At 33.4% G+C, this 17969-nt stretch overlaps 3 protein-coding genes across 3 annotated transcripts; 2 read left to right on the top strand and 1 right to left on the bottom strand.

The window, feature by feature from the left end:
- The first annotated feature begins 2395 nt into the window (after nucleotides 1-2395).
- Nucleotides 2396-5025, top strand: LOC18050758 (lactoylglutathione lyase GLX1). Its single transcript, XM_006449682.2, has 9 exons — nucleotides 2396-2466; nucleotides 2936-3068; nucleotides 3159-3283; nucleotides 3435-3499; nucleotides 3586-3798; nucleotides 4095-4142; nucleotides 4268-4375; nucleotides 4492-4644; nucleotides 4788-5025. The coding sequence occupies exons 2-9, from the start codon at nucleotides 2953-2955 to the stop codon at nucleotides 4833-4835; spliced, it is 876 nt and encodes a 291-aa protein (XP_006449745.1). The 5' UTR covers nucleotides 2396-2466; nucleotides 2936-2952; the 3' UTR covers nucleotides 4836-5025.
- A 1255-nt stretch (nucleotides 5026-6280) lies between these two features.
- On the top strand, nucleotides 6281-8936 carry LOC18050757 (putative lactoylglutathione lyase). The gene is made up of 9 exons (XM_006449680.2): nucleotides 6281-6537; nucleotides 6916-7048; nucleotides 7139-7263; nucleotides 7414-7478; nucleotides 7565-7777; nucleotides 8063-8110; nucleotides 8209-8316; nucleotides 8404-8556; nucleotides 8702-8936. The coding sequence occupies exons 2-9, from the start codon at nucleotides 6933-6935 to the stop codon at nucleotides 8747-8749; spliced, it is 876 nt and encodes a 291-aa protein (XP_006449743.1). The 5' UTR covers nucleotides 6281-6537; nucleotides 6916-6932; the 3' UTR covers nucleotides 8750-8936.
- A 1905-nt stretch (nucleotides 8937-10841) lies between these two features.
- Nucleotides 10842-15265, bottom strand: LOC18050756 (arogenate dehydratase/prephenate dehydratase 1, chloroplastic). The gene is given in 13 exon segments (XM_024192026.1): nucleotides 10842-11237; nucleotides 11239-11289; nucleotides 11477-11558; nucleotides 11826-11893; nucleotides 11979-12068; nucleotides 12143-12220; nucleotides 12694-12789; nucleotides 12885-12965; nucleotides 13349-13549; nucleotides 13630-13722; nucleotides 13813-13880; nucleotides 14491-15016; nucleotides 15103-15265. Coding segments are annotated over 12 exon segments (1359 nt in total). The 5' UTR covers nucleotides 14774-15016; nucleotides 15103-15265; the 3' UTR covers nucleotides 10842-11069.
- Between the last annotated feature and the right edge of the window lie 2704 nt (nucleotides 15266-17969).

Genomic DNA, 17969 nt, shown 5'->3' with positions numbered 1-17969 from the left:
CTATATTGGCAAACCCTAACATACATTTCTCTCGTCACGCCTTCGCCTTGGCTTTGTCCATCAAGGCTGCCACTTCCATTTCCGACCATCCATAGCCACTAGTAACCGCCAAATCGCCGCCGATCAGCCGGATCTGTGGAAGTTAAAAAGTTTCTAAAATTTTTTAACCGGATTTGAACAACATACGACCCCTTTTTGATCTCGATGACGGCGTAGTAATGTTGATCGTTGATCGGCAAGTCGAATGGCAGTGGCGGTGAGTAACACGAGCCAGTGACACCGGCGGCGACGGCGGCGGTCGCACGATCCGGCGACTGTTAAAATTAATATTTTATATTTTCAGATTAAATAAATTTATTTTATTAAGCTTTTTAAATCATTATTTAAATTTAATTAATTTAAAATTATCTATAATGTTGAATTGGTAAAATAAATTTATAAATAATAATTATGTGATTATATTAAATAAGTTAAAAGTTGAAGGGGTATTTGTGGAAGATTTAGTTTTCAGCACAAGGTAAATTTGAATTCTTTACTTCTTAGTGTGGAATTCAAATTTTAAATTGTAATGGATATTAAATTCTAATGAAAATTAAATTCTTATAAATTATGTTAAACCAAACAACAGAAATAAAAAAGAAATTCAAATTAATTTCCTCTCCTCTACCATTTCCTTCCAACCAAACACAACCTAAGGTGATGTTTGGTTTGAAAAAATGTTAGAGGAATCCTTCTATATTTATCTTTTTTGTGGAAGCCCATGAGTCGTGTCATTAGATTGAATTAAAACCTTACTAAATGTGATGAACAACAAATGTATGTTATTCATCTTATTTAATTGATTCTTTTTATTATTTATGTTGACTTCATAATTATATTACATTTGGTATGTCACAACAGAATATGTTTGGTTTGAATGATCAGGTTGATTCTATGTTGAAATTAAAAATATTTAGGTTAAATATTGTATTCCGTTGAAATATTTTCATATGACGGCCTCGTAAGACCTTTCAACAAACAAACTCACATAATACTTATTTTTTATCTTAATTTTATAATTATTGTTGCGATGAATAGGCTAATTTCAAACTAATTAATCATACGATCATATTATACTTATATGATTAAGAGGTAAAATTTATGTTCTATTTATGTGTTATACTGAAGCAATCCTTAAATAAGTTGTAAATATGTCTAAATAAAATAATAAATAAATAATCAATTTCTATATATCTCAATTTGTGTAATGGTAGTCATATGTTTCAATATGCACACTCTAAGATGTGTTTATAGAAATATCATTGTAATTGTTTGTATTGCCTCAGTTGCCTCGTGCTTTTGTGATAACAAATGTATTTTACTTATTTATTTATCCTTGGAAAATGATTACTATTGTATAAAACTTAATTAATTAGCATTTTTCTTAAGCTTTTTTGAAGGATTTTTAAAAGTTAAATAATATGATGTTGTAACTTTTAAAATAATTGTTATTAGTTATACAAAAGAAATAATTAGCTGTGAAAAGAATGAATTAAACGTTTAGTAAAATTTATTTTTAAAAGTATTGTGATTTACTTATGTGTTTAGTAAATCTTACAATTGAATTATTTTAAGAATATAAATAATTAAATTGAACAAAATATTAAATAAAGTTTATTTACACGTTTATAAATACGTAGATAAAAATATTTTATATTGTGTATATATAATAATAATTAACTGAAATAAATATTTATATTACTAATTTTATTTTATTATCTCAATATAATTAGTAATAATAATAATTTATTTAAATTTAATGATTTTATTTCTTAATTAATAAAAATAATTTTAGATTTTTACAGTATATATGATAATATATACATGAAATTATATTAAATAAAAAATTAATTTTCAAAATTAAATTTTAAAAAGTTATTCTTTTCTTTTTAAAAAAAAATTTAATTATAAGAGATAAATTTTTCAAAAATAATTTTTAAAAAATTTTATAAATCATAAAATTAATTTTTCAAAATTATTTACAGCATCCAAACGCACTTCCAAGCGTGGACCCTTAGTATTATTTCAATACAAATAAGAGATAATATAACGAGGATCCCCCTATCTTATCATGCAGATAGGGAAAATGAAAGAGAAAATACGGAATCACGTGTCTTAATATAATAATCCCACGTGATTATAGTTCGCCGGTTAATCACAGCCTTGAATCATACACGGGTCCGACCGTAGGTCAAATCACCGGCTTGATATTGCAAAATCCAAACAACTAAAGTACTAAACCCCGAAGAAGCCGTTACCCTAAAAAGCCACAGGCAAATCTCAATCGTTGATCTGTATTCATCAGTCATACTTCAGTAACAGCCTGTGACTCTAAGAAATCCATAAAAACAAGATAATTTAAAACGACAGTAAATAGATCATCTTCCAGATCATCTCTCACACTTGCGACTTCACTCCGACTTTCTGGTAAGCTCTCTTTTCTTCCTCTTGTTATGGTCTTTTTGATCTCCAACCTTTCATAAACTAGGATCGGCTCCAATGCGACTGATATTTGTGTCTCTTGTTAGTTTTTATGTTAATTTTTGCTATGACTGACGGCTGAGGCTTACGTTACGTTACTGAATTATGCTGGAGACTTTTATTTGATACGTTTCTATTCTATCGGATCAAGAAGCGTCTCATTTTTTTTTTTTCCTTTTTAGCAATTTTTTTAAAACCAAAATTATGAAAATCATATTTTTGAAATTGAAAAAGTGATTTTTATCTGAAAATCATTTTTCAATGTCGCATCTTACGCTTCTTAAAGTTTGGGTTACTGTTATCTCAAGTCTACACATCCGTAATTGTGTCATGAAATTAATGCTTGTGTGTTGCTTAGACTGATGATTTGTGTTTGTCTTATTATTCATATTTACATCGTTGTGAATGGAAACAGAGTGATTCCATATCAAAATGGCTGAGGCTTCTCCTGCTGCTGCTAATGCCGAGTTGCTGGAATGGCCAAAGAAAGATAAGCGACGCTTCCTTCATGCTGTGTATCGTGTTGGTGATCTTGATCGCACCATCAAGTATGTCTTTAACACATTAACTGCTCCTGATGTAGTTGATTATTTTGGGTGCTTGGATGTCCTCATGTTCTTCTGTACTTTTGTCTTCAGATTTTACACTGAATGCTTTGGGATGAAGCTGTTGAGAAAGAGAGACGTCCCAGAAGAGAAATACTCAAATGCCTTTCTTGGATTTGGCCCCGAACAGTCTCACTTTGTTGTGGAGTTAACATACAGTATGGTGCTCTTACTTTTTCTTCGTCTGACATAAGAGTTACTACTTCTTGAAAATTGCATTAGAATTGTACTTCTTGGGAAATGATTATGAATGGGGTTATATTTTTTTTCTATCTATTTCTGAGATTTTACTTTGCTATTGATTCACAGACTATGGTGTAACTTCATATGATATTGGAACTGGTTTTGGCCATTTTGCAATTGCAACTGAAGATGTAGGTGTCGTAAAATATTTACTGATTTTGAGCACTGGTTTTTATCTAAGCACTGAAATTGACCTAGCATACCATGGAATTTTAAGGTTTACAAACTGGTTGAAAACATTCGTGCCAAGGGTGGCAATGTCACTAGAGAGCCTGGTCCAGTTAAAGGTGGAACAACTCACATTGCCTTTGTGAAGGATCCCGATGGTTATATTTTTGAACTCATCCAGAGAGGTCCAACTCCTGAACCACTCTGTCAAGTAATGCTTCGCGCTGGCGATCTTGGTCGCTCCATCAAGTTCTATGAAAAGGTAGTATGACAAAAGGTCTATCTTCTGCTTGGATGCTGTATGAGTAACTGGATCTCTTACTCCCATTTCTTGCTAAACCTGTTGCAATGGGTGTGTTTAACTGTGAATCCAGTGGTTCATTTCCATCGCTAAAGCTGTTGTGGATCATCTTGCATTATGCCAGCACTTTTTTCGTTATTGTCCAACAGTGGATCAATTGTAGTAGTTATCAAATCTGCTTATAGTTTGCTTTTAGTTTGCTTTTTAATCCAAAGGATCTGCCATTAAATGATGTTGTGTTTGTTGGGTCTCTGCAGGCTTTGGGGATGAAACTGTTAAGGACAGTTGATAAACCTGAATACAAGGTGAACTGCCTCTTCTTTTGAAGATTTTATTCACCTTAATTAGGGGGACCCATATTAGTAATGGACCATGGAAAGGCTTATAGAGTTCTGTATTTTCTATTTTGGTGGTTTCATTTATATCGCAGTACACCCTGGCCATGCTTGGATATGCTGAGGAAGATCAGACTACTGTTCTGGAGTTAACTTATAATTATGGTGTGACTGAATATACCAAGGGAAATGCATATGCGCAGGTAAATATAAGTCCTAGTGGAAGCATCAGCTAAATATAAGTCCTAGTGGAAGCATCAGCGACTATTTCTTAATTTGAGAACACCCTTATTTTTCATGATTGTGGTATCATTTGTAGGTTGCTATTAGTACTGATGATGTATACAAAAGTGCTGAGGTTGTCAACCTGGTTACCCAAGAGCTTGGAGGGAAGATAACTCGGCAACCCGGATCAATCCCTGGACTCAACACCAAAATCACCTCTTTCCTAGACCCAGATGGCTGGAAAACGGTAATTTTCTCTGATATCTTTTAAGTGATCATTTTTCTCATTTGCGGCACTTAATGCATAAAAAATGAATGTATTTTTATTTTTTGTATTAACATTCCAAGCAATGGTCGCTCATGTTATGGTTATTTTGTGTCGATTTGTAGGTCCTGGTTGACAATGAAGATTTTCTGAAGGAAATTCAGTCGGAATAATGATGTCATGGTAGGAGGAGTTTTGCAAAACACTTGCATAAAAATAAATCCTACTACTGTACTATCTGTATGAATAAATTACCGTGTCTGGTATTGAAAGCCACCGATATGCCTGTTACGATATAGGTGGTTTGCGGCTATGTGATGTGATGAATTATTAAATTGAGATCTCCTGCTTAAATTTGGATTATGTTTTTTTTGTCTAAAATTTAAATAAGTCTGAGTTTTTCTAAAGTCTGAATGGGTATGAATACGAAAATCTTAATGTCATGTTTGTTTGTTTTTTTTTAATATCTGAATATAAGTGATATTTTATTTATTTTTACAATAAAAAACATCTTAAATTTAGTTGTTTGACATTTATGTCTTTGGAAATTAAAACAAAAAAAGAGGATTACATTTTATAATTTAAGAAATAAATTATTTTGCATAGATATTTTTGGAATATAATATTTATTTGTTATTTAGACATTTTTTTATTTAGATAAAAGTCACAAAATTTTATTTTTTCTATTCCCATGTAAATATCTGAAAATGAGACATAAGTTTTAAAAAATAAATTAATGAAATTTTCAAAAAATTTAAAATTAATAAAATTTCGGACTTTAGACATTTAATAAATAATTATTTAGTGAACGGCTGGCAGATCTTGTATGTAAAGGGCTTCAGTTTGACCGTCGAGTTGGGCTTGCAGCTTGTTTCAGAGCGTTAGGCTTGATGGAAGAATTCACGTCAATCAATCTCCAATCGAGACTAAACTGTGACGACTTCAAAGAGAAAACGAATGCGAATGAAAACTTCACGGAATTTAATTGAGAAGTAGTATCCATTTTCATGCATTTGTTTACGGATAAGAGGAATCGTGGCCCTTTTTCCCGTGTCACCAGCCGAATTTTATTTAGGGAAATTATCTCTTAATTATTTTAAGAATAAGAGTTAAAAAAAATAATGTAATAATTTTTAAAATAATTATTGTCGATTTTATTGTGAAAATAATCAGTTGTATAGAGTCTTTACTTTTTGGGAATGGGAATGAATAATGTATTTATTTATTTAAATAAGATATGAAATCACATGTTTAATATAATAATGCCACGTGATTATAGTTCGCCGCTTAATCACAGGCACAGCTTTGAATCATACACGGGTCCGACCGTAGGTCAAATCGCCGGCTTGATATTCCAAAATCCAAACAACTAAACCCCAACGAAGCCGTTACCCTAAAAAGCCACAGGCAAATCTCAATCGTTGATCTGATTTCATCAGTCATCCTTCAGTAACAGACAATGACTCTAAAGGAATCCATGGAAACAGGATAATTTTTTTTTTTTTCAGAGGATAGAAACAAGATAATTTAAAGAACAAGAACAAACATCTCCCGTCATCCCACCATTCGATTTTCTATTGTTTAGTTTCTCACCCACATCCAACGGCTGATGCTGCAGTCTGTAGCTTACAGATTCTGTTAGCTAGTCAAGTCCAGAACAAGATAATGTAAGTTCAGTAAATAGAGGGTCCAGCTATGGTATAATTGTGTATAGCTGCACTTAATCATTGAATTTAGTTATAGTGAGAGACGCAATGATTAAGTAGTTGAATTTAATGATTAAGTATAGCTATGGTATCATACTAGAGTTGCACCATAGCTAAGTCCAGAAAATAGATCATCTTCTCACACTTGCGGCTTCACTCCGACTTTCTGGTAAGCTCTCTTTTCTTCCTCTTGTTATGGTCCTTTTGATTTCCGACCTTTCATAAACTAGGATCGGCTCCAATGCGACTGATATTTGTGTCCTCTTGTTAGTTTTTATGTTAATTTTTGCTATGACCGAGGGCTGAGGCTTACGTTACGTTACTGAATTATGCTGGAGACTTTTATTTGATACGTTTCTATTCTATCGGATCAAGAAGTTTGGGTTACTGCTATCTCAAGTCTACACATCCGTAATTGTGTCATGAAATGAATGCTTGTGTGTTGCTGTATACATTTCTAAAGAGAATAGTACGATTATTTTATTATTAGACTAATGATTTGTATTTGTCTTATTATTCATATTTACATTGCTGTGAATGGAAACAGAGTGATTCCATATCAACATGGCTGAGGCTTCTCCTGCTGCTGCTAATGTCGAGTTGCTGGAATGGCCAAAGAAAGATAAGCGACGCTTCCTTCATGCTGTGTATCGTGTTGGTGATCTTGATCGCACCATCAAGTATGTCTTTAACACATTAACTGCTCCTGATGTAGTTGATTATTTTGGGTGCTTGGATGTCCTCATATTCTTCTGTACTTTTGTCTTCAGATTTTACACTGAATGCTTTGGGATGAAGCTGTTGAGAAAGAGAGACGTCCCAGAAGAGAAATACTCAAATGCCTTTCTTGGATTTGGCCCCGAACAGTCTTACTTTGTTGTGGAGTTAACATACAGTATGGTGCTCTTACTTTTTCTTTGTCTAAACATAAGAGTTACTACTTCTTGAAAATTGCATTAGAATTGTACTTCTTGGGAAATGATTATGAATGGGGTTCTATTTTTTTCTATCTATTTCTGAGAGTTTACTTTGCTATTGATTACAGACTATGGTGTAACTTCATATGATATTGGAACTGGTTTTGGCCATCTTGCAATTGCAACTGAAGATGTAAGTGTCGTAAAATATTTACTGATTTTGAGCACTGGTTTTTATCTAAGCACTGAAATTGAACTAGCATACCATGGAATTTCAAGGTTTACAAAATGGTTGAAAGCATTCGTGCCAAGGGTGGCAATGTCACTAGAGAGCCTGGTCCACTTAAAGGTATGACAACTCACTTTGCCTTTGTGAAGGATCCCGATGGTTATATTTTTGAACTCATCCAGAGAGGTCCAACTCCTGAACCACTCTGTCAAGTAATGCTTCGCGTTGGTGATCTTGGTCGCTCCATCAAGTTCTATGAAAAGGTAGTCTGACAAAAGGTCTATCTTCTGCTTGAATACTGTATGTGTAACTGGATCTCTTATTCCCATTTCTTGCTAAACCTGTTGCAATGGGTATGTTTAACTGTGAATCCAGTGGTTCATTTTCATCGCTAAAGCTGTTGTGGATCATCTTGCATTATGCCAGCACTTTTTTCATTATTGTCCAACGGTGGATCACCTGTATTAGTTATCAAATCTGCTTATAGTTTGCTTTTTAATCCAAAGGATCTGCCATTAAATGATGTTGTGTTAGTTGGGTCTCTGCAGGCTTTGGGGATGAAACTGTTAAGGACAATTGATAGTCCTGAATTGAAGGTGAACTGCCTCTCCTTTTGAAGATTTTATTCACTTTAATTAGGGTGACCCATATTAGTAATGTATTTCCTATCTTGGTGGTTTCATTTATATCACAGTGCGCCCTGGCCATGCTTGGATATGCTGAGGAAAATCAGACTACTGTTCTGGAGTTAGCTTATAGTTATGGTGTGACTGAATATACCAAGGGAAATGCATATGCTCAGGTAAAGATAAGTCCAAGTGGAAGCATCAGTGACTATTTCTTCATTTGAGAACACACTTATTTTTCATGATTGTGGTATCATTTGTAGGTTGCTATTAGTACTGATGATGTATACAAAAGTGCTGAGGTTGTCAACCTGGTTACCGAAGAGCTTGGAGGGAAGATAACTCGACAACCCGGACCAATCCCTGGACTCAACACCAAAATCACCTCTTTCGTAGACCCAGATGGCTGGAAAACGGTAATTTTTTCAGATATCTTTTAATTGATCATTTTTCTCATTTGCGGCGCTTAATGTGTAAAAAATGAATGTATTTTCATTTTTTGTATTAACATTCTAAGCAAGGGTCGCTCATGTTATATGGTTTTTTTGTGTCGATTTGTAGGTCCTGGTTGACAATGAAGATTTTCTGAAGGAATTGCAGTCGGAGTAACAATGTCATGGTAGGAGGAGTTCTGCGAAACACTCGGTGCATAAAAATAAATCCTACTACTGTACTATCTGTATGAATAAATTACCGTGTCTAGTATTGAAAGCCACCAATATGCCTGTTACGATATAGGTGGTTGCTGCTATGTGACGAATTATTAAATTGAGATCTACTGCTTAAATTTGGATTACGTAACTGTGTTATTATTTAGTGAACGGCCGGCTGATCTTGTATGTAAAGGGCTTCAGTTTGAACCGTCGAGTTGGGCTTGCAGCTTGTTTCACAGCGGTTGGCTTGATGGAAGAATTCACGTGCAAAGAGGAAAAAGAATGCAAATGAAAACTTTACTGATTTTAATTGAGATGTCGTCTCCAATTGCATGCATTTGTCTATGGATGAGAAGAATCGTGCCTCCTTTTCCCATATCACTCGCCGAATTTTATTTAAGGAAATTATCTCTTAACCATTTTATGAATAAGGGTTAATTTGGTAGTGCAATAACTTTTAAAATAATTATTGTCGGTTGTGTTGTGAAAATAATTAGTTGTAAAGAAAATTAGTTAAATATTCCGTAAAAATTATTTTTAAAGTGTTCTGAACTTTGAAAACAGTCGTATGCGTTTGTCAAATTTGATGACTAAATTATTATAAGAATATAAATAATTAAGTTGGACTATATTTATATATTTATATATTTATAGATGTGCATATAAGAATATAAATGATAAAATTTGACATAATGTTAGAATACAATATTTTTTTATTGTGTATGTATAATAATTGATAATTGAAATAAAATATTTTATACTATTAATTTTTTAATTTTGTTATCTCAATATAATCATTAATAGTTATAATCCCTTTAAAGTTAATGATTTTATTTCCTAATTAATAAGAATAAGTTTAGATTTTTATAATAGATATGAGAATATGTATGGAATTGTATTAAGTATAAAAATGATTTTCAAAATCAAATTTTTAAAAGTCACTCTTTCTTTTTGTTGATAAAGTGACTCTGCTAAAAATGATTTTTCAACAAATTTATCAAATACCAAAATTAACTTTTTAACTTTTGAAAATCACTTTTAGTTTCTATTTGATATGGTTTATCTAATAGTCATAGGTACTTAGTTAATCTTATAAGCTCTTATTGAAATTTTTGTTATTGTTTAGTTACTTTTTTAGTAGAGCTTTTGAAGTTTAAATAAACTATTTTGTTTATACTAGCAAAAACTTAAATTTTAGACTTTTGAGACTAGAGGTTAAAAAGCTTTTTTGAGTTATTAAAATATATAAAATATCCTCATTTATTTGACAATCTTATTTTATTTTTTTCACAACATAATTTTAAAAAATTTATCTATTAAGTAATTATATCATTTTTAATAAAAACTCTCATTGACAACCAAATAACTAATTTTCTTAAATAAAAATTCTATTCGTAAAAACTCTACCAACAAAAGCTTTACTTGTAAAAACTCTACCAACAAAATCTCTACATAAATTAGCTCTATTTAATCCTCCCAAAAGCAATCTTACATGGGTCTTAAAAAGTATTTAAAGTATGAGTAATTACTGTTAGCTTTTTATAATATCTTAGAACTACTTCATGGTTTAATTTTATATCAAGGACAATTATCTAAGAAAATAAAAGAATATTTTGAGAGGCTCGAGGAGAAAAAATCACCTTAAATTATTTAATGGCGGCTGAAAGAGTTAATATTACTTGATAGAAAATTGAAGGCGAATATAAGATATTGGTGTATGACTTGTATTTTTAACATTTTTGAAATGGTTAGGAGATAATTTCTCCGGAAGCAACAATAGGATGGAAGCTTTCATCTTCTAGTTAGCTTGTCTTTGTAGAGTCTGAGCAAGAATTGTTGTTGCCCGATATTTCTCAGAAGGCATTTTACTTATTTAAAGAAACAAATATATCAGTTGGTTCTATATCTAGTTGGTAAGTTTCTTTCATTTTTGTTAGAAAATACACATCATACGACCTGCGAGGACAACGACAGCTCACTTGGTGGTGGCCGGCACGATTTTGTCATACAATTTAGCCACCCGTAGGAATATTTCTATTAGTACTTCTTTCTGGTTTCGAATAACCTGTCACCAATTTCCTTTATTAATTTTGGGAAGGGCGATGTGAGCAATTGTCTCACAAGGTTCATATTTGCATGTTCCCATAGGTACATCCCATCAATATTAGCTACAAATTTACCTTTAAAAAAAAAATAATAATAAAATAAAAGAACCCACCTCCATTAGGAAGAAGAAAAGAATCTGAACAAGAGGAAAGAAGAAACTAAGAGATCCCTCAAGGAAATTTTCCACCTATGGATATGGCTATGGCTCTATCCCATAAAACTCTTCTTGGCTTGAGCTGGATCTGAAGATGTATGTACAGGATTGCAGGTTGAATTGTATATCTTCTAAGACCAAAACAAATATGGGAACTCAATGTTGGGGAGGGTGTCCATCTATAAAGTTGTGTCCATTGGATAGCAACCAAGTACGCGTAGAAATGTCGCAAATTCCTGCCATTTTTTTTGGGGGTAAACAAAAAAGGAAATCCGTTTAGAATAAATATACAATCAAATTCCCCAAAAGGATTGTTACATCAGTTTAAGGTTTTAATTGCACGTGTCTTGGATGTACACAAGCACAGATGCTAAATCATGTCTTCTAAGAGCTGAAAATGTCATGAAATGTAAAGAGGCTTACCTGCAAATGTCCCAAAGCAAATTGCGCTCGAGGATCAGCCATAGAAGCTTCAAAGTCGATATAGAAAAGGTAGTCAAAGTACCTGCCACCAAACACATGGAAATCTCCTAGCATATTCACCTCACCCAAATTGGGATGCGATTGCAAAACAAAATTTACATGGCAGCTTAGATGTTTATATAGAACTGGTTGGAAGAAAGAACACATAAATCTTATGTTTCTCCTATTGTGGATTATTATATGCTAATATGACTGGCAGCAATATCTTCTTTGTTTCTTGAGAGTTGCAGCGCTAGTTTGTCATAATATTGTATGCATTAAATTTCTGAAAAGTTCAAATATTACTCACTTTGCACTCCCTTTATTAGAATCATCTACAACCCTCAGTGGGCGCTTTCTCTGTGGGCGGCTCTCTATCTGAAAAGTGCTCCAGAGGAAAGACGGCGATCAGAGCATTTTGATTTAATTAACTAACATAATTTTGCTTTAACTTTCAAGTTACCTTTGTCAAATTAATGTCTCGCAGTGCAAACACTGCCAAGGCTTTGAACAGCATGCCAGGTCCTTCTTCTAGAGTGAAAACAATGCTTGTCTGGCAAAAAACAAAACCAATAATTATTTTTATAACATTAATAAAATGAATATATAACTAACAAGGAAGAGTACCTTATATGGCCTGTCAGTTCCTGCAATTATGGGTTCCCTTGCAAGTATCAAAAAACGGGTGACATTATCGTCATCATCCTGAAAAAAGCAAGATGGCCAAATTGCAATAAGAAAACAAATTTCTTATTTAAGAATCTCACTCAGAAATAAGTAGAAACTTGACTGTATCAAATCCCAAGGTTTGCTTTCCAATACATAGAACTAAAATTGCTAAGAATTTACGTGTGCCAATTAGGAAAGTAAATCTTCAGTTTGAAGATTACTGAAGATTAGCAGAAAATATGCCGGCATAGTTTTACAAATGGTATAGCAGGAGACAAAACATCGTATCGATTATGCATGAGGATGCATATGGAAACAGTTGTAATTGTTGTTATTATTTAAAACGAGAAAAAAGAAAAACGATAAAAGATGATCATGCAGATTTTTTCTTTTTCTCTTGCATGGTTAGCAGAAATGGAAAATTATCATTTATTCAGCTTGAAAAATGCATCTGCTTGGAATAATTTAGGGATCACCGAGGTGTAGGAGAAGCAAGGAAAAAGCTTTACCTGGATCTTTTCAGCAAGAATGTCAAGCCCATAGATTTCAGCAGCCTGAGCACTTGCCACTGCTCCAGTATCCCTTTCGCCAATTGAAGCTACCATCTATTTCCAAGGTTTATGTATCAGAATATAAATATCCCCTAGCATAACTAAAATGAAAACTACAAACAGATACAAAAGTCTTTTCCATACATTACCTGAGCAGCACCAGCTGTATCATCAGCACTAATTCTGACAATACCTAAATTACTTAGTGTCATCTCACATTGAGCAAGTGCCTGCAAATGAGAATTTGGTTAGATGACCAGAAGCTGTTAGATCTGAATCTCCCGCGTTAATAGACATGCAATTTACACAACACAGACGACCAAGTTCTAAATAAAACAAACCCTGGGATTGAACAGTGAGGGAGTGAAAGCAATCCATAAAATACCTATTTGACAACCATTTGGGTTAATCATGATTTAAAAAGATAATACGGACAAAATTCCTTATCGGGAGTAGACGTTTCGGCACTATTTGAATTTGGCTACTATTTTTACTACAAAACGACAACCATCAACGTCTTAGGTATTGGTTGAGCTACATATAACACACTACCAAGTGTCTTCTTGAGCAAATAAGACAAGATGATAATGTGCAAGGTATGAATATGACAAACCTGTGGATGACTCAAGACACGTTTTAACTCCTCCTTCAGTACACCGGGCAACCCTAAAAGGCAATGATTAACTACCAATTGAACTTCTCCCACAATGTGGAGCCTATGCCGAAGTAGTAAGTCATAATTACGGTGGATGCTGCCACCAACAGAATTCTCAATGGGAAGAACCGCTTTATCCACTAACCACAGTTCAACTGCCTGTTTAATGAAATTCAGCAGAATAATGGTAACGATCAAACTTAATTGATTTTATAACAGTATAAGTCAAGGATCTGAACCTTGAATGCCGCTTCAAACTGATCACATGGAACAGTCTCGCACTTAGGATATGCTTTTCGTGCGGCAGCCTCGCTATATGCACCTGGTAAGCCCTAGAATTGCAATATAACCCATAAAAAAAAATCAAGAAAATATATTTGGTCCAAAAAAGGATAAAAACCGAAAAAGATGGACTGCTTTACCTGGTAAGCAACTCGCACTTTTGTACCATCATCAGGAGAAGAAGAAAGTTCCATTATAGACAAGGGTTCTGCAATTTGTCCATATACTAGAGCTAAGAAAATGTGCCATAAAAGGAGGAGAGAAAGGGAAGATGGAAAGAAGCAGTGGCCCGAAAGAGTCATGATTTGCCTTTAGTATCCAGCATCATATTCATCTCCAATATGTGAAGTCCATAAAATTACAGTTCATCAAAAACGAAGTAGATCAATGACATATGTGAACTTCAAGAAAATGGCTCATCCCCAAAAAGATTTAAATGTATGACACATAACAACCATGAGTGAAATCTTTGATAAGGAACTGTAGCCTGTAGGAGCTTTTGGATATTGCATTAGATAAAATCATCTTTACAACAATTCACATTCTGATACTCACAAAATTAGCGTTTAAACATTATCAAAATATTCAACATGAAGTAAATTTGGTTTCCTAGAGCTACAAGTTAAGAACCCTAAAATACATCAATATTGCCAACTAACTGGTCATGAATGTTTATTCATTTTCATCCCTACACAGCACAAATGAAAGAACCATTTATTTAGGCTAATGATCCTTAATTGGGAAAATTAAATGGCATGCAACATAATAAAACTCATAATTCACCACAAAAGGAGGGCATAAATTATAAATTAACTCACTAGGAAGAAGATTCAAATCCTTGTGAAAGCCAGAGGACTGAGAGTCTTGAGACCGCTCATTGGCCTCAGACGACTGAACATCAGGAGTATAAGGCCTGTCGTCCTCAACAGGAGTGATAGCTCTGTGAGTCTGAGCCAAAACACCCACGCAAGTACATTCCCATTTGTTCAAAACCCTCAAATCCAAACCAAACCCACATCTGTTAGGCACCAAATCTGGCAAACCCTTATGAAAATGTGGGGTTTTAGCACAACCCCAGATGGGGTTAGCCTTTAAAGCCATGAAAGTATCAAACTTTACAAAGGATTTGACAATGTGAAAGCTAAACAAAGAAAAAAAAAACAAAGAAAGTTCTTTTAGACAAATCGAGGTGGAGGGTTGGTGTAGGTGAAGGTGAAGAGTTTTGGTGAAACCAAGAATGACATTCTCAAAGACTCAAGAGAGAATGGTTGCTGATATTGAGACTGGAGGCCAAGCATGGACCCCACATTGGAAGCAGCCGCAGAAGTTAAGTTAAAATCTTTTCTGATTTACCGGAAAAAAAAAAAACACTTTGGTTAGAGTTAGATTAAAAAGAATACTTATATTTAAGGGGAAAATAAAAAAACAACCAGTAGTTGAACTGAACCCAATGTTGGGCACAAGTTTCCTCAGTTTGCGTCTTGTAAGGAAGAGTCTTGACTTGACTCTTGGGAGACGGCCGAGAGAGATTCAAGAAGACGTGCTTGAATTGATGATGGAATACCTCACCAGACTCATCAATCATCAATTCATCATAAGATGCTGCCAAAGAGCTGATGGGTATCAGATTTCATCTTTAATTGTCACATATTTGACGTGGCATTTTTACTGGAAAAATTAAATTACTATGTCAGATAAGACAAATATGCAGGATTTTGTCCTGCTTTAGTACTTTCGGAGCTATTTAATTTAACTGACAATTATTAAAGAGTTATAAAAATTTATTGTGCTTATATATATATATATTCTTTTTTTTTTTTGATATCCTAATTTTTACTTTATAGTTAATTATTTTTATCCATATACATAACTATTTAGAAGTCGATGCGATTGAGGGTAATTTTTAAGAATTTTTCTTAAAGTTTGACATATTTATACTTAGAGGGTAAGTTTGTCTGTATTATCACATGTCTCTCCAACTGTTAGTATGAGAATACATGTAGGGGCGAACCTAACACCATTTTTTAGGGTTAGCTAAAATTTTTTTAATTAATATTCAAGTTCATGACACGTTTAACTAACAATTCATCCCAATTAAAAAGATTTTCTTTAATTACAAGATTTTACTTGAAAATTTTAAATTAGGCATGCAGACTAGAGAATTTGTGTAATTAAATAACAAATTATTTTCAAAAATCTTACCCGAGCTGTAGACTAGAGAATTCATCCCAACTTTGTCTTGTATATTTACACACAATTTTTGACAAAAGAATGAAGTTCTTTGCTAGTTCTCTTACTATTCTTGCCTTCTTTCATTTTGGCCTTTTAAAACGCTCCTTATTTACAATTATTGTCGCCAAGATAAGAATACTTCCTATATTAATCCATCCATAATAGTTTCTAACTTTCAGTTTTTATAATTAATCTTTTTAGCTATTATTATTATGTAAATTAATATTAGTTTCACTACTGTGTATTTTACTCTTTTCATCAGATAATTTTCCATCAATAAATTGTAGATGTTTATGGCCATTCTGGTGTAAAGGGTATCTTGGATATTTCGTCAATCCACTAACGATCAATGGATGGTCATGGAAGTATGGAACAACTAACAATAGGGGAGGTGTGTAATAATGTGGATAAACTTGCCATCTAATTGTAAATAAATCAAATTTCATGGGAGCTCCATAAAAATTTACCCACGTGATTAAGCGGAGCTGCAAAATACCAGCGCCGACAGGCTAAATAATGCTGTAATTGTCTCAACTAAACTCTACTACTTCCAATTTATTTATTTGTTTTGGGTCAAGAGTGAGTGAGGGCGGGCGGAGTCAAAACATAGAATATTTTATCCTTTGGGTCAAAAACAACGGGTCGGTTAAAGTTTGATAGAACTTTTTTTTTTCTTCTTGTTCCTTTTGTTCGAAGCTCGGTTAACTTAAAATTTGATTGGCTATAAATGATAATGAAATTTATTTATTAAGCTGCTGACAGGACCGGAGCATTCAGGAATGCGCCAAATTGCAAAATTGTGATTTTTCCGTGTTTTTGGATGCAAAATGGTGACTTTTTAGCTTTATATATACTATTTTTAATTGGTGCCCCATACCTAATTCGACATTCAGCACCGCATTGTGGATTAATAAATAATAAAATCCAATTTAATCGGTTATAACAGAACAGGTACCCACTTGGGAAGGGTCGACTTTAGGCTGCATATAAATATAAACTAGTGTATTGGTCTCATTTGACCTCACCTACTTAATTGATTGTTACCTATTTTAATCTTATTTTTAATGATTGTAACTTACCCAAAACTTAATTTAAGGAATATCACTTGGAAGGAAGGAGAAATTAGAATGAACAGTTAGACCTTTATTAAGTATAGAGAAAACCTTAAATTTTATCAATATTAGAATAAAAAAGGATGGAGAGGTCTTTTCGTAATTTAAGAGTAATTTCACTCCCAAAACTAGCTGTATAATAGTGACTAACACCCAAAATACTTTATTAGAGATCTTCATATAAAAATTTATTTCATCTTCTCCCCAAGTATTCGTGGCAATAAATTATTGAAAGGGTTTAAGAATTAACTCCAGCAACTAAAACTGTTAAGCTGTCAATTAGTGGCACAACGTCTGTCCTTCCATCGTTACTTGGTGGACCACTTAATGTTATTAAGCTTTGGGGAGAAATTATTTCCACAAGTCCAACAACTAACATTTAGGCTTTCCATTGATGATGATGATGATGTGAAAGGGAACAAACCCTATGAAACCAAGTGTAAGTTGATCATGATTTAACTTTTCACTCTATCAGCTGTCTATTCATCCTCCTGGGAAAGTCTCATGTTGCGTTGCGTTGCGTATTGGTGGTGGTGTGGTGGATAGATATAAATTTAAGAAGCTGTTTGGGTGACATTTAATCGTATCACGCTCCATGGAACAACCCCTTTTCTTTCAACTCTCTGTATTTATTAATCTTCGGACGTTGCCAAACAGATACGGTGACAACCCCAACTCTGAGGGTTCACCTCCTCCCATAATTAGATCATGGGATCGGCGTCTTCCTTATATTAATTATTATTGTTATTAAAAAGAATTCAGAATAAATTTTTTTCCCCTTTTTTGTAGAACACAATTAAGAATTTTATTCAACATAAATAAATTATTTGCACAGTGAACTGGAGCTATGTGTACTAAAGATACCTCTCCATCTCTTTAGTAATTCTCTGTCACTACATTTGGTTCTCCCCCCCCCCCCCGCTCCCACTCCTCCGAAAAAAAAAAAAAAAAAG

The sequence above is a fragment of the Citrus clementina genome, unplaced genomic scaffold (genome assembly GCF_000493195.1).
Source record: "Citrus clementina cultivar Clemenules unplaced genomic scaffold, Citrus_clementina_v1.0 scaffold_2, whole genome shotgun sequence".
In the NCBI taxonomy this organism is placed as follows: Eukaryota; Viridiplantae; Streptophyta; class Magnoliopsida; order Sapindales; family Rutaceae; genus Citrus; species Citrus x clementina.
The sequence above is the reverse complement of the archived record's forward strand: the minus strand, read 5'-3'. Positions and strand labels throughout refer to the sequence as shown.